This window comes from Hemicordylus capensis, chromosome 6 (assembly GCF_027244095.1).
Source record: "Hemicordylus capensis ecotype Gifberg chromosome 6, rHemCap1.1.pri, whole genome shotgun sequence".
Taxonomy (NCBI): Eukaryota; Metazoa; Chordata; class Lepidosauria; order Squamata; family Cordylidae; genus Hemicordylus; species Hemicordylus capensis.
Genome location: NC_069662.1, coordinates 45776849 through 45801289, shown reverse-complemented (window position 1 = coordinate 45801289; position 24441 = coordinate 45776849). Strand labels below are relative to the sequence as shown.

The 24441-nt window shown below is 45.2% G+C and overlaps 2 protein-coding genes across 4 annotated transcripts in view; one reads left to right on the top strand and one right to left on the bottom strand.

The window, feature by feature from the left end:
• The window catches only part of LOC128329000 (keratin, type I cytoskeletal 17-like), a 213631-nt gene that overhangs the window by 32818 nt on the left and 156372 nt on the right, over positions 1–24441 (bottom strand). The window contains exon 1 of one of the 2 annotated variants that reach the window (XM_053259354.1): positions 12451–13134. The exons of the other annotated variant lie outside the window; for it this stretch is intronic. The gene's annotated coding sequence lies outside the window, so the exon portion shown is untranslated. Of the gene's footprint in view, positions 1–12450; positions 13135–24441 lie in introns of those variants that run through there. 2 annotated transcript variants of the gene reach the window in all.
• Positions 13769–16044, top strand: EIF1 (eukaryotic translation initiation factor 1). 2 transcript variants are annotated; one of them, XM_053259356.1, is made up of 4 exons: positions 13769–13957; positions 15120–15283; positions 15466–15567; positions 15826–16044. In XM_053259356.1, exons 1-4 carry the CDS (start codon positions 13927–13929, stop codon positions 15868–15870), a joined length of 342 nt encoding a protein of 113 aa, XP_053115331.1. In that variant the 5' UTR covers positions 13769–13926; the 3' UTR covers positions 15871–16044. The 2 variants fall into 2 exon arrangements, with proteins under 2 accessions (XP_053115331.1, XP_053115332.1); XM_053259357.1 differs by lacking the exon at positions 13769–13957 and adding an exon at positions 14248–14382.

Below are 24441 nucleotides of genomic sequence, written 5' to 3'. Positions count from 1 at the left end.
ACAACCTCCCTGCCAGATAGTATTAGCCATGTCGGGCAAGGGTCAAGAGAACAGGTGGTAGGCCACATTGCTCCAAGAAGCTTGTCCACATGCTCACGAGTCACAGACTGAAACCGATCCAGCCTGACCACATAAGAGGAGTCACTGGACACCTCCGGTTCAGACACTGCAGTAATCGTGGGATCTAAATCCAAGTCGGCCCAAATACGAGATATTTTATCCACACAAAAATAATTAAACATGTCACAGCAGGTAATAGATGGTTCCAAATTCTGATTCAAGGGAGGAGGGGCATTTAACAGCCCCCTCACAACCATGAACAACTCCACTGGATGTGAACTTGGGGATGCAATACGGGCGGACAAGAATTGCTTCTTTGCCGCCCATATTGCCAAAGCATAGATCGTCAAATGTGCTCTATGTTGTAATCTGTCAGATTCGTGTCGAGTCTTCCTCCACTTGCGCTTCACTTACTGTATCTACCTTGCCACTTCAGCCTCCGTAGTTCTTCCGTAAACCAAGGGGCCGTTTTTGAAGAGGGTCGGAGAGGACGCTTAGGAGAGATCATGGGGCTATTCTTCCGATCACAAAAGTCGGGCTAGGAAAATCCTAGCCCTATTTTTGTGATTGTAAGAACCACCGGGCTCGCAGCCGAGCCCGGTGGTTCTGGAGCGGCTAACCAGCTCCTGTAGCCTGCCCCTTAGCTCGGGTTTGTGGAGTGAGCACTCAGCAAACCTGGGCTATCTGCTTGTGAGTAGCTGCGCCATGGCTCCGCGCCGTGGCTACTTGTGAGTAGACCCCCGGCCGGGAGGCTTAAAAGCAGCCTCCCGGCTTGGAGGTCTCCCCAGTATGCCCTGCGCGCTTGCGCAGGGCATACTGGGGCTTCCGGGGGCCACGCAGCCCCCAAGCTCCCCAGCCCCTGCCGGCTCCGTCTCGGGGCCGGCCATCATGTGGGCGGCTGATCCAGCTGCCCAGGGCTTCCTGCTCAGCGCCCTAAACCGGGTCTCACTGATTGTGAGACCCAGCCCCATATCTATTGCCCTGGTGATTTTGCTGTACCAATTCTCCATCAGGGCATCAACAGAAACACCAGCAGAGCCAACACTAAATCCCTTCAAGGCTTCTTGGAACCCTACTGGATCCAATAACCTTCTCGGGCAGACCATCCTAATAGGCCCCTTGCCCCTGAAAAGGTGGGGTGTGACTGTGAGTCCAACCTTAACCAGATGGTGGTCCATCCATGATAATGGGGAAATCACAGGAGTTCCCACCCACAGAACACCACCCTGATCAGTGAAAGACCAGCTCAAGCATGTGACCAGCAATGTGTGTTGGTCCCAAGACCCTTTGGCCCATAGTTGTCATGGCTGCTATGAACTCCTGAGCTGCCCCAGACAAATTGATCCCTAAGTGGACATTGAAGTCATGTTAGTGCAACATGGATGAACAGAATGTTTGGTTTAAACCAGGGTTCAAATTTCATCAGCCATAATTGCCCACAGGGCAACCTTGGGCCTGTCACAATCATGCACCCTAACCTAGCTCACAGGCTTGTAATGTGAACATAAAATGGGGGACAAAGCCATATCAAGGTTGACTCAGCCTTCCATCCTTCTGAGGTCGGTAAAATGAGTACCCAGAATGTTGGGGGGCAATATGCTAAATCATTGTAAACCGCTTAGAGAGCTTCCAGCTATAGAGCGGTATATAAATGTAAGTGCTATTGCTATTGCTATTGCTATATATACTGCTCTAAACTCCTTGGAGGAAGGATGGGATACAAATGTGAGAAATACGTTTAAAATCTTCATAGCAATAGCAATAGCAATAGCAATAGCACTTACATTTATATACCGCTCTATAGCTGGAAGCTCTCTAAGCGGTTTACAATGATTTAGCATATTGCCCCCCAACATTCTGGGTACTCATTTTACCGACCTCGGAAGGATGGAAGGCTGAGTCAACCTTGAGCCCCTGGTCAGGATCGAACTTGTAACCTTCTGGTTACAGGGCGGCAGTTTTACCACTGCGCCTCCAGGGGCTCATTCATGAGCTGGACAAGAGGCAGAGGTCAGTTATTTGCAAACTAAGTGGCATGAATAAGAAAGAAAAGAGTAATAGGAGATGCACCCAATGTAAGGCAGTGGGGGCCAGGAGAAGCTTGAAAATGTGGATCTGGACTGGAGCAGTGTTTCTCAACATTTTTGGAGTCATGGACCGGTACATTATTCATGCGCTGTTTCCTGGAACAGTTAGTAAAGGGGTCGCCTCCCTGACCCCCAACCCCGCCACCAGGCACCCCCCAAAAAACCAATTTCGGGCAGCTCTTCGGAGCTCATTTCCAGTCAGCCCTCGCTGCTAGATAATGTTCATTTTGAGGAAGTGAAATGAACGTTATCCTGCAGCGAGGACTCCCTGGAAATGAGCTCCGGAGAGCTCCCAGTGGCCCCCGCTGTCCCAAAATTGGTTTTTTGGGCGGTGATTTTTATTAGTGATGCCTCACGGACCAGTACCCAACCCCTTGTGGACTGGCACCGGTCCACGGACCGGTGGTTGAGAAACACTGATCTGGAGGACGGTACACAGAGTTACCAGCTCCCTTCCCCCTCACAGCTTGCGCCTGTGTCTTTAACAATAGTCAAGCAGGAAGAAGCAAGTCAATCTTTTCCTGGCCTGGAGATGAAGTAATGATGAAAGTTTCACTTCCTTAATTGTATTTAAGAAATTTAAAATGTATTTAAAAAATACATCAGGATAATTGCTGTTCAAAGCACAGGAGCAGAATCTGGGGCAGGGGGCGGGGCGGGGGGGGAGAGGTGGCATCCCTAATTGTGTACTACACCAATATTTGTGAGGACCTAGCTCAGATCATCTAAGTAATGTCCAAGAAGCTGACAGATCTTATTTATTTGCACTCCTGCAAGAGGAGTTCCATCTACCACCGGCATGTGCCTGGCAATATATGCAACTGAGACATACTATATCGGCTCAATTGGGTCCAGACGCCTTGGCGACCCCAGCAACTCCAGCTATCTTTGGGCTTGCCATTAAGATGGCTCTCTCCCAAAACTAAATAAGTACCTGTATGCCAGTGTGCATAGAGACATAGACCCTGGGTTGGATTTACTTAGGGACAAATGGAAGTCGGAACTTTCTGATAAACTGTCACCTGAGCAATGGCAAAATATTTTAAGTAGTGTTCAGTGCAGTACATTGGATCTTAAATTGCGCCTCATCCAGCAGAAGATTATTTTCAGGGCCTACTGGACTCCTCTATACCTCATGCGATTAAAAATGTCTTCAAATAGTAACTGTTGGAGATGCAATAATCCACAGGCCAATCTAACACATATGTTCTGGGAATGTTCCAAAGTGCAAGGCTTCTGGAGAGAGGTCACTATGCGAATTAACTTAGTGCTGGATTCAACTCTTGCACTGAAGGATCGAAATGCAGTGTTGGGGTTTATTCCAACCAGCTGGGGACTAAATTACAGCTCTAAACAATGGCTTTGGTGGAGCCCGCTGGTTGCCAAGAGGTTGATACTGAGGCTGTGGAAATCTCCCAATCCCCCTCGGTGCGAGGATTGGGTACAGGACTGCTTAAGCTTGCGGCACATGAAAAATGGGCCCTCTTAAAAGTAAATAAATTGGATAAATGGTCTGAAATTTGGGATAAATTTCTTAATCTTTTCTTAGAATAAGAATCTTTCTAACCTATCCACATCTTAGTGCAATGGTGATTTTCCCTTCTTCTCTCCCTTTTTTCCTCTTCTGTTTTTTCTTTCTTTCTTTTTCTTTCCTTCCCCTTCTTTCTGGGGGGAGGGTATGGGGGCGGAGTGGGGGGCAACTTGGGCATGTTGTTGCAAAATTATAAATTGTTATAAAATGTTTAAAAACATTTTAAAAAAATTTAAAAAATACTTAAAATATTTATAATATTTCTACCCTGGCCTTTAAAACAAGTCTTCTTAGGATGGCTAACAACAATCAAAACTTTTTTAAAAAAAATCACAACATAAAGGAGAGTAAAAGCAGCAGTAGCAGTAGTAGTAGTAAAAGCAGTTATACAGCAACTGCTGTCACTCAAAAGCACCAACTAAAACCAGCAATTAAAAGCTAAATGGGACAGGGAAATTATTAACACCCGCTTAAAAACAGAGAAGGGAGGGGCTTGGTGGATGTCTTTGAGGAGGAAGTTCCAAAGATGAAGCACCACCCCTGCCCTGAAAAAGTACCCACCAAGTGAATTGGTTTCAAAGATGAGTCAGAGCTCAGAGTTTGAGAGACCAATCAAAAGGCCTGGGCAGACTCATTTAGGTATAGCTGGGGGTAGGGCAAAATATACCTGTATTTTTCTGGGGGTTAGGGCAAAATATACATGTATCCAATGTTAATCCAATGTAGCATGGATATTGGCTCAATTCAGGGAGGGGCAGCTGCTCCCTCTTGCCCTCCCTCTGGACACCCATATATATGGACAAAAACTTCAAAATAACCAAATCTTGAATACCTCCATAATTGGAATCACTTGCTTGAAAGTCAGCTTTCCCTTAGTATTTCACCCTACCTAGCACCTCCTTTTGCTGTTGTTTAACCCTACCGTCCCTTCCCCAGTAGGGAGACCCCCTTTCTCTTGACATGGGCCTGATGGTGACTTTAACTGCCTAATGGGCAGAAATATAACAGGTGCAACTTTATGTGGCATGGAGACACATTGCTAGGGAAAGATATGCCTGTCGAACTTCTGCTTGTCAAGCAGCCATCCCTACCCAAAGTGGAATGAGCACAGGCCCCAAGATTCAAGACATTCCATGCGTGCTAGCCTGCTTCTCCCAAGCCTCCTTCTGACATCTCATATTGCAAAAGCCAAACCAGCTTCCCTCCCTCCCAACCCCACACACAGGCCTTGCTGTGGCTTCCAGGAAATGACTATGCTTCCCAGATGGTTGGGCTTCAACCCAGATTTTAGGAGCACCTTGCTTCAGTTACCCTGGACTGAGCTCCTATAGGAAGGTGGTTTCCCAAAGCTTTTTGTGCAGCAGCTAAATCCACTACATATTTTGAAGAGTTTGTTTGTGGATTTGTTTGTGGGTACAACAAAATAAAGTCATATTTCGTTATTACCTACAGATACCAAATTTTGCATACACATTCCTTCCACTTAGCTAAATGCACTGCTTATTACACCTTAATATGCTTATTTGTGTCATGACTATTATGATTAGAGTTCATAAACTCCTCTGCTAACTTGGCAAAGAGGCACGTTTTAACGTGGTGATTCTCTTTAGTTAGAAGGGGGAGAGTTACTGGCCCTATCCACCCACAGCACAGTACCTCCAGTGACTGTTGCTGGTGTCTATCTAATGTTTCTTTTTAGATTGTGAGCCCTTTGGGGACAGGGTTCCATCTTATTTGTTTGTTATTTCCGTGTGTAAATCACCCTGAGCCATTTTTGGAAGGGTGGCATAGAAATCGAATGAATGAATGAATGAATGAATGAAAAATATTTGCTAACAAAATTAAAATTGAGTTGCCTATTCAACTTAAAACATATTTGTTTGGCCTGGCTTTCCAAGGTTTTTTAATCGGTTTTAATATTTTAACCTGGTTTCAGGGTTTTTAATTAATTGCGATTGTTTAATTGTTGTTTTAAAATGTTTTTAAATTGTTAATTGTTGTTATATTGGTTTTTAATGTTTGTTTTAGCTCTTTACTGTTTTAATGGTTTGTTTTAATTGTAAACTGCCCTGAGCCATTTTGGAAGGGAATAAATAAATAAATAATAAAATAAATAACTGTCATTTTAGTGGAAAGAACATTTTTGTGGTTGCAGATCACAACATGATTCAAATTAGTTACAGAAAGAGTAATGGAAGCTTTACTTGACAGGAGTTAACTTTTTCAGCATTCATATTTGTCCTTCATTCCTATAAGTGTAATCTTGGCAAAATGTCTTTGCCTTTGGTTAACGTCAGGCCTTACCTGCTAGTCTTCTATATATCCAGAGTCTTGAGCACCTTGAGGTACACAGCTCAAATGTCCCAGGGGGCCAGAACCAATCATGACTCGGTGTGTAGTGGCTGAGGTCAATTTTCAGCACATTAATTATTACACTAAAATTAATTATTAAAAAATTAATGAAATTGAGGAGGCAGAGGGGGAAAGGGGAGAGGAAAGAGGGATGAGGCGATGGTGTTAGTGGGCTCTGGCCTAGAGGCAGGACTAGCCAGGCAGGTGAGGAACATCTGGTCTCAAGTGGACAAATGCATGGCTGTCACTGGACTGCTGCTTGTCACTGGACTGTTCAAGAGCTCTTCATGGCTCCTGCTGTTGCTGTAGGACTTTCCTTCCTGTGAGCCAGCAAAAAAGTCCCTACAGGCCAGATCCAGCCCCTGGGCCTTATGTTGTGCAGGCCTGGGCTCTTAGGGCAACTTCAAGACTAACACATTTATTATAGAATGTCGACTGCAGGCCATGGAAACTTGTGCCAAAACAGATGTGTTCGTCTTTAAGGTGCCACAAGCTTCTTTGTTCTGTTTTATATTCATAGTCAACCAGTTGGGAGTTGGGCCAAGCCAGCAATTCCAAAGAAACTAAAGGCAGTTTAGAACCATTAAAATTATCCCCGTGACTTTTGCCACTGGGTACAATAGAATATGTGAGCCTTGTGCTCCCCTGCCCGCAACTTAAAGAAAGAAGCATTGGTGGCAAGAACCTGAAACCAAGCCATGTAACCCTATAGTGTCTCAGCCAAGTGCTCTAATCCTTACGCTCTAAACATCTCTGACCTCCTGATACGAGACATTCCAGCCACCAAGGCTGAACTTATTTTGAAGAGGAGATGAAGGGAGGAATCTCCAAGAAGAAAATCTGGTTAGAAGGAATGTTTTGCCCGAGGGCTCTTCTGGGGAAGTAGACAAAATACAATAGGGGTAAGCTACCTTTGCAGTTCAGGTCCTTCCAGGATCTCCTCTAGCCCAAGCACAACAGCGTTTCTCAAATTCTATGGGGCAGCTATGGGGTTGGGGGCTTGAGAAGCAGGTGGCACTTGAAAGGGTGTGTGGGTGTGCGCACGCGCAAAGTTCCAGGCATTCCTCTGCCTACAGGTTAGCCTAATGAATTATTCTACCAGCTGCAGCCCTGACAAACAAAGATTTGCATATTTGAGGTGTCACTTAGGAAAGGACAAAGAGTACAACCTCACCCCCATGTTTCAGACCACATGTGATTATCACCCAGTATCACCTATTAGGGATGTGCAGGAAATGTGATTCGGATGCTGAATCGCAGCACATCCCTTTAACACAGAGGGATTACACATCCCCTTTAGCACAGAGAACAGGTCCATACCTGCTCCTCCGCCACTTGCTACCACTTCCTTAATAATGTGATTATCACCTAGCTATCAATGCGCGCTCAATACACAAAAACCAATGCAAGTGAACCAAGCTATAAGGCAAGACAGAAATATTCCCAGAACACTGCAAGAAAACTCCTTGCTAAACCCAGACATGGTAAACAGTCTTATCCTGCAGGAACTCCTTTTGTGTCAGCTCCTTTTGCATGATGCCCTCAATTTAATTTGTTTACATCTGCATAGGCTTCTTCTTTTCTGCTCTTCATTCAAGGAATGTCAATCAATCAATCAATCATCTTTATTATGGTCCAAGACCAGCATACGACAGAGGAGTAACATGATTAAAAACAAATTATGGAACCATCAAACTATATTACTTTAAAATTTACTACTCTAATACTATAAAACTATAATATTAAAAGGCTGCTTCTCTTGAAAAAGAGGGTAGCTATGAAATTATTAACATTTTAAGCACATAAAATGTGAAATATATAAAATGCAAAAAGCAGTGGCTAAAACAGAGTATATAAAACATCTAAACAGGAACACTAAAAAGAATAGTATAAACAACAGTTTATCAAGGAATGTCCAACTCATGAATGGAGAATGCCTGGGCCTCAGAGTCAAGCTTGGACATCCTCACACCTCCCAGTAGTCCATCCAGTAAGAAAGTATCACTTCACTTCCCCTCATTTGCATACATTTAACAGACCACATCAGAGCCAAAACAGGTACATCTAACCTTTGCTAAACAAAAAGAGTTAATCCAACTTTAAGCTTTAACCTATAGTGACTGACTGGGCCACATTCCTCTGTGGAATGGCTTATAGGCAATCTTTTGCAAGGTTTATGTCGGAGGGTTTGTTTATATGCTCTGAACTCCACACAAAACAAGGATCAGGTTTTAGCAGGTATTTTCTGGTTCTAGCTGGAGAGCATGTGATAGTAGCATCCAGATGTTTCTCTGCACCACTGTATGCTATGTCTAGCAGCTACTGGCTGCAGGGCCGAATCCAACTAAAAAAAAAAAGTTGGCAACTAACCCTAGGAAAGAAGGCTACGAAGTTGCAGCAGTGATCAGCCTAATTGCAAGCCAAAATGGAGGGGAGTTCGCAGCAGTATACAAACCACACAAAGATCCAGAACAACTGGAGGGAGAAGAAGAGGGAGTATTTATAGCAGAGAAAGGATGGGATGTCATCACCCCAGTGCCTGGCTTGAGAGTAAACCCTCAGTAAACCCTCATCCCTCTCATTCAATTCAGAAATAGTTCAAACTGGACATTAACATTAAGTTCAAATTGGTATTTGGGGCCTCTGAAATATCCACCCTACCCACAAGGCGTAAAAACCACTAGGCTATCATGTAAGCTGATGATATCAACTGATTTGGAAGCAGAGGGCTAGCTGGGAAGAGTAGATCCAATTTGTGGAATTGAGCCCCCCCCCCCCCCGGCAACTCCACAGAGGCCTTCAAGACTCCTCTGCACATGCACACTGCATCTGAAAAGAGGAAAACCTAAGATGGATTCCAGATATTTTTTCCTAAAATTAATGCCCAGGAACTCGCCAAGTCCACTGCAAAGTCCAGACATCTTGGGGTTTGCTGCATTGTTCCACTGTTTTTTGCCATGGTTTGTACAGAACCTGGCTGGCAGGAGAGAGGGCAGGGGGCTAACAAAACCCCCAGTTTGTTCTCAACTCAGGTAGTTGTCCTCGTGTGTGGATCAGGCTACTGAAATATTTTATATAAGGATGAAGCCAGTATTGTTTCGATAAGCAAACTGGCACAAACCACCAAGATACTTGGCTGGATTAAAAAGAATGAAGGAGGAGGATTAGGTGTTTCTATTTCTGAACTGCATTTAGAGGTAAACTCTGCACAATGTCTTCGAGAAGTGCTGGGGAAGAATAGCATAGGTCTGTTGCTTTTGTGCAGTTCTGGGTGGCCATGAAGTCACCAGACTCCCCTGGGGCTATTATTATAATTCAACTGGGCACGTTCCAGATTGCTAGCTTTGCGTTGGTAAAATGTATTGTAAGGTGTGATGGTTTGAAACTGTGCTTCGTGGTAGGGTTGAGGCCATTCATATTCCCTTCCATTGCAATGTGTTTTCCAGGCATGGGTGTTCATATTCCTCTTGAAACGCATTCTCTGCTCCCTCCTTTTCTATTTTGGGCCAATGGGGTGAAGGAGGGGGTGGGGGAGTCAGTGACATGACGGGCTTAAAAAATATATTTTTGGTGGTTTTGCACAAAGCCACCAGCAGGGGGAGTGCAAATGAAGAGTGACAAACAAGAAAAATGGAAGCATTGCACCATTGCGCAAGCGCTCCAGCGAAAAAACCTACTTTACAAAAGCGGAGAGGGCCTCTAGATCTTCAGGGGTGGGGGAACACACACAGCACGGACCAGAGTGAAATCAACATCAGGGAGAAGTGCAACAAGCAAATAAAAATAAAATTGAAGCGTTGCACTATTGCAGCGAAAGCACCGGCAAAAGAAATAAACAATTTCAGAAGCGGGAAGGGGCAATATCAACAAATCATCCATCTATACAGAATGAACCGTCCACACCACACCACTTACACCGCCGAAACAGCATTGCAAACCCCATAAAACAGAAAAATACTGCTATTTTCATGCAACGCATATGCAGTGTTGTAGCACTGAAATGCTACAATAGAATCCAAAGGAGGGCATCGGAAATATGGACAGCACCTTGCTGACAGCGCAGCGGGGGGCTGTGATGCTGGAACACAAGCAGTACAGAAGCACACTTAGCAGACACGTAGTGAAAGTGTTGCAGCATGCAATCTGGAAAACACCCTGGCACCAAAGCATATTTAGTCCTGGTTATCTCAGAACCCTGGATTGCTTCGGTCCAGGGTATTTAAGAGAGTGCATTCTTTGTCATGAACCTTGTCTCATATTATGATCTTCTGGAGAGGTCCGGTTACATTTGCTACCAGCTCAATAGGTGGCGACTAGAGAACAGGTGTCATTTGTTGAATGTTTGTCTGTTATGCAGTTGCTATAAACACAGGTACTCTATCAGGAAAACATGACACCTCTTAGTATTTATCTGCAGAGTGAAATGTTGTTTCATTATTTTAAAACACATGAATCAGAATCTATGACTTCTTAGTATGAAAAGGAGCCTTCTGGCTCGTAAGGAAATTCCATTTTGGAGTTTAATATTTCAAAAGTAATTTAGAAGGGTGTGATATTCAGCTCACCACAATGGAAGCATCCTGCAGGTTTGGCCTAGCATAAAATGTATTTCCCTTTTCCAAGTGTATCAGAACATAATTAAAAAGAGACAAAAGGGTGCCTCTGAACCAATGCAGAGTACATTTTCATCATCAGTCAAAAGGCTACTCTCAATGTTTACAGTTTTGGAATTCTGGGTCAGACTATCAAGGTCCTGAGCCCTGATATCTTTCATTTTAGAAATTACAACTACGGAGATTACCATAATGCTCTACAAATATGTAACATGGGGGTGGGGTGTCAATTCAGTTCATCACCTCTAATAACATCTAAGCATGCACACACTGCAAAAAACCACTCCTTTAAACATGAACACACTAAATGTTCTTTCCTCCTCCATCACATACAAAAATTCCTCTCAAATGGGCACACATCTCGCTTTTTAGAAACTGCACAAGCACTCCCTGATGTCACTGTGAGAGGTACAGCACAGGTACACACGTGGACAAATGTGTTGGTACCCCTGCATGAAAAAAGAAGAACCCATAACTGTCTCTGAAATAACTTGAAACTGACAAACGTAATTGGCATCCACCATTGTTTATTCCACATTTAACAAAAATCAGACTCTGTTTTAGAGTTTGGATGCAACAGAATATTTCAAATAATAACACAAATGAAAATGGCATGGACAAAAATGATGGGACCCTTAACCTAATATTTTGTTGCACAACCTTTAGAGGCAATCACTGCAAACAAATGATTCCTGTAGCTGTCAATGAGATTTCTGCACCTGTCAACCGGTAGTTTGGCCCACTCTTCCTGAGCAAACTAAGCAAGCTCCAGTTTTGTCTCATCTGTCCAAAGGACATTCTCCCAGAAGCATTGTGGCTTGTCAATATGCATTTTAGCAAATCCCAGTCTGGCTTTTTAAAATCACAAAACTGGAGCTTTTTGGCAAGTCACATCAGCTCTATGTCCACAGATGAAAAAATGAAGCTTTCAAAGAAAAGAACACCATACCTACTGTGAAACATGGAGGAGGCTCGGTTATGTTTGGAGGCTGCTTTGCTGCGTCTGGCACAGGGTGCCTTGAGTCTGTGCAGGGAACAACGAAATCTCAAGACTATCAAGACATTCTGGAGCGAAACATACTGTCCAGTGTCAGAAAGCTCTGTCTCAGTCGCAGCTCATGGATCCTTCAACAGGATAATGACGCAAAACACACAGCTAAAAGCACCCAAGAATGGTGCAATGCAAAAAGGACAAAACATTGGACTATTCTGAAGTGGCCTTCTCTGAGCCCTGATTTGAATCCTATTGAACATCTATGGAAAGAACTGAAACATGCAGTCTGGAGAAGGCACCCTTCAAACCTGACACAGCTGGAGCAGTTTGCTCAGGAAAAATAAAATGGTGGCCAGAACCTCAGGGGTATACTCGTGAGTCAAATGGGCTGTAACCCAAAATTTTGCTTTAAAAAAGCCAAATCTGGCAACAGAGGCCCTGATGACAGGTGCAGAAGTCTCATTGACAGCTACAGGAATCGTTTGTTTGCAGTGATTGCCTCTAAAGGTTGTGCAACAAAATATTAGGTTAAAGGTCCCATCATTTTTGTCCATGCCATTTTCATTTGTGTTATTATTTGAAATATTCTGTTGCATCAAAACTCTAAAGCAAAGTCTGATTTTTGTTAAATGTGGAATGATGAGTGCCAATCATGTTTGTCAGTTTCAAGATATTTCAGAGACAATTGTGGGTTCTTCTTTTTTCATGGAGGGGTACCAACACATTTGTCCACGTGTGCAAGTAATGAAAGAAACACAAATACAAAAAAATATCAGATGCACAAGAACAGGGAAAGCCCATTCAAATCCATACCAGGAATGTTTGCTGTACTTCCTGCCAGGAGGTGCAGCAAAACTGAAGCTTCTCCACGAAGGTGCTTTCAGTGCAAAAGAGGCTGCACTCTCATTAATTTCAGTGGGGAAAGTACTCTAATCAGATCTTTAAGAGCTAAACAAACAAACAAACAAAAAACCAGTGACAACCCCAAATTTGCGCTGTGTCAAATTTGCGCTGTGTCAATGGCAATGGGCAGTTTACAAAAGGTGGGGTAGGATTTCAAACTCTGACCAGTTGCAGTTCCTCATTTTTGAAAGGCACGCACTATAGAAGCTGAGAAAGAACCCTCACCTACCACCCTCACATTAGTTATTCAAAAGGAATTAAGGGGTCGTCCCTTTACATATGCCTTTCTGCCCAAAACACCAGTTTTGTTTTGAATCAAAAGGGCTTAAACGCTGCTGAAATGTAAACAGAAGGTGGTGGGAGATCGTTTACCACATACAGGAACCAGGTTTGGTGTAGCGGGTTCATCACCGCAGCTTTGCCTACCTCACAGAGTTGTTGTGAGGCTAAACAGGAGGGGAGGAAGAACTACCCCGAGCTTATTAGAAGGAGATAAACATGTAACCAATGAATAAATGAAAAACTGGAACACTCATGTTCATCAGCTTGTCACTGAAGCGCTATCACTTTTAATTTATTTTTAATAACTATAACCGGAACTGTTTCTTCCCCCCCCCAACTGCCCCCCCCGAAAGGCCTCTTTGAGATGGGGATCGAGGGTTGTGTTTGGAAGGCACTGGCAACCCCGCCATTAAAACTTGCCAAACGTTGAAACGCAGTCCCAATCTTAGCAAACCGGCCCCTGCCACAGATACGGGTGTCACTTGGGAGCTGTCGTTCTATATTCTGTTTTGGCTCGAAAAGACCTGATCAGAACGGATTTCCCACTGAAACTAAAAGGAGCCAGATCCTCTTTTGCTCTGAGGGCCACCTAGCGGCGAAACAGCCTTCGGCGCACTCAAAGACTAGTTGGGGGCTTGGGCAAAAGATACCGTCAGATGTCCCACCCACCACCATTCCTTTCCAGCCAATCCCCTTCCTCAGCTCCTAGTGCGCGTTTACGTCACAAGGAGCTCCTGTTTATACAACACCTTTCTTCATGGCCCACTTTACCCCTCCCGGTGCCTGCATCACAAAGTGCGCAAGCGCGTAAGAGGCCTAGGGCGGAGGAGGAGCTGAATGACATACAGCCAACAGCTCTAGTCCCCCCCTTTTTCTTCCTCTAGCCAATCCCTTCGCTCGCCTCCCGTTGCGCGCTGACGTCACAAAAGCGGACCCGCTATATAAACCGTCGGCCGTTTAACTCCGCCCTTCCTGCTGCCTTTTCCTTTTTTAGGTGCCCCTCACGGAGGTTGAAGAGCCGTTGCCGTCGTCGTTCTCGCCGCCGACGCCTCTTGCCGTCACTGCTGCCTCCGACCCGGGAAAAGGGGAAGCGAAGCGCGTCGTATGTCCGCTATCCAGAACCTCCACTCCTTCGGTGAGAGGCTCCGGGGACAGTTTCGGGGGAGGGGGAAGAAGCAAGGCCGACAGGGGGAGGGGGGAGCCGTGGCACGGGGCTTAGGGAGGAAGGCCTCGGGTGCCCGAAGAGGTCTGGCCGGGCCTTCTGCGGCGGAGGCGGGGGGGGGGGGCTCAGTCGGGAGGAAGTGCCGTCTTTGACGGGGGAGGGAGGAAGCGCTGCCCTGATGGCGGGCCGGGGGGCGGGCTCCTTCGCTGCGGGGGGTGGAAGGGGAGGAGTCGGCGGGGGAGGTGGGGGGATGTTCTTGGGCCGAGCCTCTTGGCTTGGAAGGCAGCCATCATGTGGTTGTGCGGGGGAGGGGGAGAGAAACGGGCCCCGATGTGAAGACAAGCAGGATGAAGAGAATCCGGGGAGCGGGCAAATGCGCCCGGGGGGGGCGCCCCAAGGTTTCGAGTGGGGGCTAGTCTGGGGGGGCTTCGCCATTTGGGGCGGCGGTATTGATACGCAGGGCGAGTAGCGGTCACAGGGACAACGTTGTCGAGTGAGCGGTGGGAGAGACCCGAAATGCCAGCTTTACTGGGGGGCGAAAAGGTCCTGTGTCTCGGGGCCGGGCGGGAGGGAGAAAGCGAGGCCTGGATGGGCGGCGTTTTCCAGAGGCCTCTCTGCGCTCTGCCTCCCTCTCTCTTCTCCCCCCGCCAGTGACGCAGTTGCTAATTCGCGGTCGTTGCGTCAGCCTCGTAGTGGGAGCGGCTTTGGGACAGGGAGGGGGGGTGGCCTCCGAGGGTCACGTGGGCTGATAAGAGCGCGTCGGTTTCTGTGCCTGGTGGTGGAAAGGAAGCTCGACAGCAGGGGCTCAAAAGAGGGTGAAGGTTACTCTGCTTTGTGGCAGACGGTTTAGAAACCTGTGGAAGGAATTTGGTAGAGGAGCTTTGATTTGGTGCACAATTGTTAGACCGTTCAAGTATTTTGAAAAAATCTTCTTTATAATAAAGCACTCTTTAAGTTGTATTGGGAAGGAGTTTTTAGCCCTTCGAGAATAGAAAAACACAGTTCCTTGAACTGTTGCAATGGGGAAAATGATTTGCTTGCCCAGTCCAGTGTGAGCACACATCTGGCATTGCTGGATACATATAGCATCCACGGGATGTCTATAGCTTCTAACTTCCTCCATTGCTCTTTCCAGACCCCTTTGCTGATGCAAGTAAGGGTGATGACTTACTTCCTGCTGGGACTGAGGACTACATCCATATAAGGATCCAGCAAAGGAACGGCAGGAAAACCCTTACCACAGTCCAGGGCATTGCTGATGATTATGATAAAAAGAAACTAGTGAAGGCCTTCAAGAAGGTAAGTGGGAGAAGGGGTTTACAGTTAGGGTTGAAGCTGCTATGGAGAGAAAGGAGTCTCATTTCTTGGGTTACAAAAGCTCTTATGTGCCTTGGAGACTTTGGTTGGGTGCCAGAACAGCAAACTCCTGAAGTTCAGAAGTCCACCATGCTCAGTTGCTTTTTCTGCTTTTGTCTCTGTAGAAGTTTGCCTGCAATGGTACTGTGATTGAGCACCCAGAGTATGGAGAAGTGATTCAGCTTCAGGGGGACCAGCGCAAGAACATATGCCAGTTCCTTGTTGAGGTGAGCAGTGCCAGGAAGCTCTATGCTTGTAATTTTTTATCAGCGCTGTTGCTTTTATGCTTTAAAACGATGGGATGGTTAGGTAATGTTCGTCTTAATTCTGTTGCTGTGAACCATGGGTATGGCTTTGGAAGTGGCTAATTTTTACCTTGGATTTGTGTGAAGATGTCTGTTGGTAATGGAACTAAAACTCAAGTTACCCAATCTGTTCTGGGTTGGTGTTTGAAGCCATGGTTACATCTTTCTTTTCTTCTGCAGATTGGACTGGCTAAAGACGACCAACTGAAGGTCCATGGGTTTTAAGTGCCTGTGGATCACCAAAGTCTCAAGGGGGAAGACTTCCCTACGATGAGAAACTCTTTGTGTCCCATGTCGCTAGTTTAAAAACAAGCAAGCTTGCATAATGTAATCGCATCAGGTTCCCTTTTTAGTCTGGACTAGTGTAACTCAGCAATGTAATAAACTGACAAGAGCCCATATCTCGTCTTGCTGTCCCTCATTTAAACCAGGCCCAGTTGTGATGTCAAGCCAGAAGCATATTCTACACAATTGCTGATAAAAGGCATGGATGTTCTGGCTGTGTTGGGGACTGTCAAACTCTCAGACCACCTCCTGTGGCATAGAAATTGAGGCTTGAAGTGCCTGTCCTTGTCCTAAATGAACTGTGACATTAAATGGCAGAGAAGACAGGGTTTGGTTCTGAATTACCTTCTCTTATCTAAAGGAACCTGTTTTCAGACGCATTGGGGGATGTGGAAACCAAGTCCCCTTGTGTTTGGGACAAGCACCAAGGTGACTGGGTGGGACACACAGCAGTAGCAGCCTTGATCTCTGGCTTAAAAGTTAAGATGAGGGAGCAGTTCTGAAATAGCTTGTCACTGCAAAGTGCTCCTCTAGCAACTACTTACCCTGTGAAACAAAAGATTTCTTGGTTTGAGTCCTGATGTTTCTGTGTAATGTATTTAAACACTTATTTAAATAAACATGATTTTCAGAAATGACTGCCTTGTGCTTTCAGTCTCCTGCTAGAGGGTAAAACTTGGGAGTTTGGGTCAGCTGAGGTAGCTCATCTCTCTGCCTGCCACAAGATCTGGCTATCTCCTGAAGTGCCTGCTTCTGTTTGCCAGCCTATCTTGGCCTTACAATCTCTGAATGCATTAAAAGAGGGATCAAGAGAACTTGGCAGCTGGGTTACATGGGACTGAAATACTACAAAGCACTGTCTCACCTTGATGTGTGTTCCCCTTAGTATGATTATCCTGTTGCATCACAATGCTGAGGGTCATCTTAATGGCTTACTGCATTATTGGCCCAACACATGTCTTTTGATATTACATGGCTTAATGTTGCAATATACAGAATGCTTGGCAAGTTGTGCAACAGCTTTGAGTTGAAGGCTAATTATGTCTAGTGCTGTAACTTACAGAAGACTGCAGGCCCTGAAGCAAAAATCCCTGGGCAACAGCACAGCCAGCCCTCACTGCCCCACCATCACTTGGGAGTGGTGCTTGCAGGAGAGCCAACAGCAGCAGGTGGAAAGTTGGTATTGAGGAAGGGGGGGAAGGTGGCAATTGAAGCAGCCACTACAGTGCAGGGTGAGACTCGGAGGCTGCTGGAATCAGCTGAGCGGGGAGCTAAACTTTTGTGTTTCGGCACACAGCCATGCAGCTTAGAAGGAATGATGCCCCAACAGATTAGCCCAAATATTCTCCATTGTAGCAGAGAATACTTGAAATTCTTTTCAAAGGAGCTTTGGGGCAAGTAATAAGTGGCCAGTGGTATCTTTATACTGTTTAAACTTGGGAAACCTGAAATGGGTTTATTGTTTGTCTGATAAGCTGGGAGTGACAGCTGAGTTTATGCTAATTGATGCAAGTACTATTTAGAGGAGTAACTGCTGGACACCTGCTGTGGTGATTGTGAACGGAGAGGGTGTGCACCTCTTCTGCTCGATAGTTGTAGTTGAATGCATAGAAATATTTTTAATACCCACAGAAAGAGGTGGTTGTATTTCCTGTAATTTGCCTTCCTCTTGGAGTTGAAAGTTCAGTTCAAGAACAGTTCTATATCACTAATGGCTAATGTTCTTAAGCTCCAAAAAAACCTTGCCTTTTCCTAAGCATCTGGAAATTATGGCTTTGATAACATAATTCCTAAATTGTTGGATGGCCATGTTAAAACTGGTATAAAATGGATGTTGAATGTAATAGTTTCCTTGGGTAGATGAGAGTTCCAAAAGAACTCTTCAAACAGGAGATTTTGAGGGGCTGGTATCTCTTTAATGGAGAAGTCCCAGTGTCTTGTCTGGTTTTTGCCAGAGCTTGTTCTTGTGGCTTTCAGTTTTGGGTCCTCTTGGAGAGAGGAGCAGCCAGCTAGGGCTGGGGAGTTGTACCTGGTGAGTGGAGCCACATTCCTATTGAGCCTGTTTACCTCAGCTTGAAGCCCATTCTCTACATAAGAGGTGGCAGCAAGGGAGATAGTGAACAGGAATTAGCAAACAGGTATACAGGAGTTTTGTGTGGAGTCTAGTGGGGTAGTGTGTGTGGGAGCTTGAAAGGAGCCCCCTTGATCACAAGAAGCCCAGTGGGAAGATAAGATAGGTTTTACTCCCTCTTCCATAGTCTCAGGAAATAAAGTTTGAACTATTGAATAGCTGGCAATGTCACCTAAGACCTGATTCAAGTACAGTAATCTTCATATACTCAAAAGAGCCACCACAACCAGTCATGAAGACAAAGCCAGTAGGGGAGCGGGTGCTTCCCAGTACATATATTGCACACTGTTGCATGTATTATTATTATACAATTTCTATACTGCCCTTCTAAAAATGGCTCAGGGTGGTTTACAAAGAAGTAACAAGATGGATCCCTGTCCCCAAAGGGCTCACAATCTAAAAGAAACATAAGATAGACACCAGCAATAGTCACTGGAGGTACTGTGCTGGGGCTGGTATGACTGCTTGATGGGCAGAAGTTGTGGGTTTGTTCAGTGCAAGTTGCTCCTGGCTCTTGGAACAAGTTTGTTCCCTCAAATCCAAGGTAGCTTTGGATCTGGAGAAGTTCAGAGGTATGTGGACAAGACCTTCATGGATGTGATAGACATGCTGTTCCTCTGCTGTCAGGGAGAATGAAGGTCTTGGGCAAGGACATCATTTTCAGGAAGAGGGAAATGCTCTAGAGATGTGCATGGAACCAGGTGGGGCAAGTTCAAAGACGGAGGGTGCACTTACCCCCCTCTGCTTTCCCTTCCTTCTGCCTCCCCCCCGCCCCCCCACTGGCACTCCATTGCAAACTGGAACGGCAGCATACCTCCCTGCTGACCTGTCCGTTCCTCAGACTGGAAGTAAATGGAAGTACCTGGTGCATGTCGGGCATGTGCGCCAGGTACTTCCGCTTCTGCTCTGAAGAGCCGATGGGGCGGCAGGGAGGTACATTGCTGCCCCTCTGGACCAGTTTGCAATGGAGTGCTGGCAAGGGGAAAGTGACGGGAGGGGTAAGTGCACCCTCCCCTGCTCATAAAGGCAGACACCCCCACATTTGAACTGGCGGAACCCCTGGTCATTCAAACTGGTTCAGAGGCCCATAAAGGGTATTTGAACTCGTTCCATGGATTTGGGAAACTATAGGCTAATAAGCTTAACATCTGTTCTGGGCAAATTGATGGAAAGTATGCTCAAGGATAAAATTGCTAAGCATATAGAAAAACAGGCCCTGCTGAAGGAGGACCAACATGGCTTCTGCAATCTTGTCTCACCAACCTTTGGGTGTTCTTTGAGTGTCAACAGGCGTGTGGATAAAGGTGATGCAATTAACATAGTATACTTGGAATTTCAAAAAGCTTTTGACAAAGTTCATCACCAAAGTCTCTTGAAAAAAGCTAGTGGTCCTGGGATGAGGGGATAGGTTCATTTGTGAATTGGAAATGGTTGAAGGACAGGAAACAGAGGGTAGGAATAAGTTTACTTCGCTCCATAGTTCTCACAATGGAGCGAAGTAAAAAGTGGGGTCCTGCAGGGATCTGTATTGGGACCAGTGCTTTTAAAATTTATTCATAAATTAGTGGTAAGCAGTGAGGGAGCCAAATTTGCAGGTGACACCAAACTATTTAGGATAGTGATATCCACAACAGATTGTGAGGAGCTCCAAACCATGGGAGTGGGCAACAAAATGGCAAATGCAAATGCAGTTCAATGTAAAGTGATGCATATTGGGGCAAAAAAAAAAAAAAAATCCAACTTCACATATATGCTGATGGGTTCTGAGCTGTTGATGATTGACCAGGAGAGGGAACTTGGGGTTGTGGTGGAAAGCTGGTTGAAAGTGTTGACTCAGCGGTGAAAAAGGAAATTCCATGCTTGGAATCATTAGGAAGGGGATTGAAAATAAAACTTAATATACAAAACCTTTATACAAAATTATGGTGCAGCCACATCTGGGGTACTGCATACAGTTCTGGTCACCATATCTTAAAGACATTGTAGAACTGGAAAAGGTGCAGAAGAGGAAAACCAAGATGATCAAGGGCCTAGAGAGCCTTTTCATTACAAGGCAAGGCTACAACACCTGGTGCTTTTTAGTTTAGAAAAATGATGACTGAGGGGAGACATGATATTTATTTATTATTTATTTTAAATATATCTATACTGTCCAAAACTTGCTACTCTGAGTGGTTTACAATTAAAATCATTTAAAACATTAAATCAATTAATTAAAACATCATTTAAAAGATTAAAAACATTTAAAACCAGTATTACAATTATTTAAAATTATAAATCTAATTAAAAGCCTAGGTGAATAAATTTGTTTTCAGTGCCTTTTTTAAAAGTTGCCAGAGATGGGGAGGCTCTTATCTCAACAGGAAGCGCATTCCAAAGTCCAGGGGCTGCAACAGAGAAGGCCCATTCCAGGGTAGCCGCCAGTGAACCTCTCCAGATTATTTTAGCAGGCAGTAGGGCTCATGGTGAAGAAGACGTTCTCTTAAATACCCAGGGCCTAAGCTGTTTAGGGCTTTATAGGTAATGAGCAGCACCTTTTATTTTGCCTGGAAAGTGGAAACGTATTGGCAGCCAGTGCAAGTGCTTCAACAGAGGAGTAATATGGTCTCTCCTAGATCAGGGATCCTCAACGTTGGGCCCCCAGATGTTCTTGGACTTCAGCTCCCATAATCCCCAGGCCCAGTGGCCTTTGGCTGGGATTTTGGGAGTTGAAGTCTAATAACATCTGGGGGCCCAACATTGAGGATCCCTGTCCTAGATGACCCAGAGACTAACCTGGCCGCCATGTTCTGAACCAACTGCAGTTTATGGACTATGTACAAAGGCAGCCCCACACTGAGCACATTGCAGTAATCCAGCCTAGAGGTTACCAGCATATGTACCACCATTTTGAGGTCATTCATCTCAAGAAATGGATGCAGCTGGCATATCGGCCAAAGCTGATAAAAGGCACCTGGGGCCACAGCCTCAACCTGGGACACCAGGGACGGGTTCGAATAAAGAACAACCCCAGACTGTGTACCTGTTCCTTCTGGGGGAGTGTGACCCCATCCAGAACTCACAGATCAAAATCATCTCCCGAATTCTGACCCCGCACAATATGTACCTCCGTCTTATCTGGATTCAGCCTCAGTTTGTTATCCCTCATACAGCCCATTACTGTCTCCAGGCAGGCGTTTAGGGAGGTTATGCCTTCTCATGATGTTGACATGGAGAAATAGATTTGGGTGTCATTGGCATACTGATAACACCTTGCACCAAATCCCCTGATGATCTATCCAGCGGTTTCATGTAGATGTTAAACAACATCTGAGACAATACGGAGCCCTGAGGGACACCATACAAAAGTTCAGATTTTGAAGAATAACAGTATCCAATCTGCAGTATAGAACAGCAGTATGGAAAATGCCCATGAGGTAGGAGCGGAGGCACTGCAAAGCAGTGCCTCCTGCCCCCAATCCCCTCAGACATTCCAAAAGTATTTTATGGTCAATAGTATCAAAAGCTGCTGAGAGAGCCAAAAAGTTCAACAAAGTCACGCTCCCTCTGTCAATTCCCAATTAGTGATCATCCATCAGTCCAACCAAGGCAGTCTCCACCCCTATAGCCTGCCCGAAAGCCAGTTTGAAATGGCTTCTATAGATGGAAGTCTATAAAATCATGCATGGTGTGGAGAAAGTTGATAGAAATTTGTCTCCCTCTCTCATAACAATATAAACAGGGCTCATCCAATGAAACTGATTGCCAAGAAATGTAGGACCAACAAAAAGGTACTTTCCCACACAATGCATAATTAACTTAAATTCTCTGTCACAAGATGTGGTGACAGCCAACAGCCTGGGTGGCTTTAAGAGGGGTTTGGATAACTTCAGGGAGAAGAGGTCTATCATCGGCTACTAGTTGGAGGGCTAAAGGCCACCTAAGAGGCAAGATGCCTTTAAATACCAGTTGCAGGGAAGTAACAGCAGGAGAGGGAGGGTATACCCTTAGCTTGTCCCTGTGATCTTCACAGAGGCATCTGGTGGGCCACTGTGTGAAATAGGATGCTGATCAGCCTTGAGTGTGATCCAACAGGGCTGTTCTTAGAATTTGGCAAACTTCTCTCCACTGAGATAAAGCAGTTTGCCAAATCTTTGGGGTAGATTCCTGTACTATGCCAGTACTTGAATGGTGGGGGAGGTGAGCTTTCAGAGGCTTCTTCTCTTATCTTTTGTGGTAACTTCCTTAGCTTACTATCTTTAGGAAAGGAAAGCGGGTAGGCTACAGATTCCATTCTGGACCTTCCACCTTTCTCCCTAATTCAAGCACTGATTTAATTGGGGATTTTCCCCCCTGATCAGTGTTTGACCTACCTTTAGATCAAACCCAAAGTCTTTAAATGTTCTAAGCACTTGTAATGCTGAGATTTTGCTCACCCCAGTTGCCATTTATGGCTGCTGAGAGTCAACTTATGCTTCCTTCCCACTCCTGGAAAATGACTGGAAATAGTTTTAGGCATAAGACAGAAGGGGCAAACCAGAACACTTTGAGGAAATGTTTTTTTCCCCTAGCTCTAGTGTTTGGCATTTCTTGTACGGGGAAATGACTTCCAATAAGAGTAGGTTGGGGTTGATGGGAGCGGGGAGGTTGTAGTGGACAGGAAGTGGTCAAGATTTTTTAAACACTTAAAGCAAATGGGTTTATCTGGAATAAGGTATGTAAGACCCTAGTGGCAGTGGTGGATTTAAGCAGAGGCAGAGTCGGTGTTTGCCTACGGCAACAAAATTTGAGGAGCGGCAAATGACTGCTGCTTAAAGGCCCATCACGGCCTGCAGACGGGGCCTGCAGTCATTTGGGAAGGAGGAGGGGAGAAGGAAGGAGCTCTCCCTTGCTGCCCACACAGTGGCATTGCTAAAAGGGGGGACTTTCCTCTTGGCCCATTACCACCCTCCCCATTGCAGCCGCTGCCGCCCCATCACCTGCACGATGTTTTAAATGTAAAGGTGGGAGTTTTCCCCTCACTTTCCTCCCTGCAGCCGCTGCTGTGCGGCCTTTGCCGACCTTATCCCGCTGCACACAGCAGCGGTATTTAAGGAGGAAAAGGGGGGACTTTCTCCCTCCACCCTTACCCTCACTGCAGTGACGTGGGCGGCAAATATTTGGCTGCTTAACGGCAGCAAAAGGCTTAATCCGTCCCTGCCTAGTGGGCAATAGGACCGAATGAATGGGTGGACAAAGTTGAACATACAGTACAAATCTGCCTTTAGAGTAGGACTGATGGTCACTAGGTTCGTATTGTGTTTGTAGACTGGCAGCTGCTCCCCAGAGTTTCCAAAAAAGAACTATATGGCTGTTACATCACAAATTGTTCTCTGGGTGTCTCACAAAAAGGATCCTTCAAAGTCCTAGAGTTCCAGGGATTGAATATGGCACCTTTGGTATGCAAGACACTAAGTTATAGCATTGTCTTTAGGTTGGGTATCTTGGACAGGGTCTTCAAATCAAATACCTTTCAATGTGTACCATTCGGCCCAGTAACCTACAGGGAGAGTGGAGAGGAGAAACCTCTATTACCATATGAACTGGTGAGCAGCGGCCACGTAACTTGCTGTGCATGTTTGTTCAGGTGACTGTAGTTAAGCACCAAATACTCAATTGTGCTTATACCCAAAAGGAAGGTTGGCATACACATGCCACATGAATTTGGAGGAGAAATGTGACTCAGGACTCAAGGTCCTCTCCAAATATTTGACCAGTGTGCAATTGGGTAGGCAACACATCCGCATGGGGATGGAATTGATTTCTTTTTAAGGGCTGTCTCCTCATTCTGCAATATGAATTAGAGTTGCACTTAGTTTGACAGAGGACTGTTATCTATACACTTTTCAATGAGTGACTGCTTGTTAATACTTCCCTACAGGGGTGGCATTAAGCCCAGTGGTTCATTAATGAATCCTTTTCTCATCCATTAAAATCTGGAATTGATTTGTCCATTTGTTTTTTGCTGTGAATGTTAGAAAGCCAATTGAATGGCCACAAATACGCTCTTCAGCTATTGAATCCGATCTCTGAGTAATGGAGTAGCTTTTATACTCATTTATCAGCTTGTGAAATCATAATCTTCAGTAAATAGCCAAATAATTTAACAGCAGCTATCTATTTTTGACCCAAGTCATTTATGCCACTATCACTGATTGCTTTATATAACATTTTAACCAACTTACGCAGAAACAAGGAAGACTAACTGTGGTATATTTATATTTTGTCTCCAGAGCATGAGAAATCTGCAAATGTGGAATTTTCATGTTTATTGGGGCAACTTCTTCAGCATACCAAAATGTTCTTCAGTGTTCTTTCCCTAGATTCCACATGGCTGGGAACACTTTGCTTCAGTTTATCTG

What these genes read in the sequence shown, in the direction of transcription:
- EIF1 (XM_053259356.1), top strand. Translation starts at nt 13,927, where the DNA reads ATGTCCGCTATCCAGAACCTCCACTCCTTCG. An exon ending in CCAGAACCTCCACTCCTTCG is followed by an intron (nt 13,958 to 15,119) that starts GTGAGAGGCTCC and finishes TGCTCTTTCCAG; the next exon opens with ACCCCTTTGCTGATGCAAGT. An exon ending in TATGCCAGTTCCTTGTTGAG is followed by an intron (nt 15,568 to 15,825) that starts GTGAGCAGTGCC and finishes TTTCTTCTGCAG; the next exon opens with ATTGGACTGGCTAAAGACGA.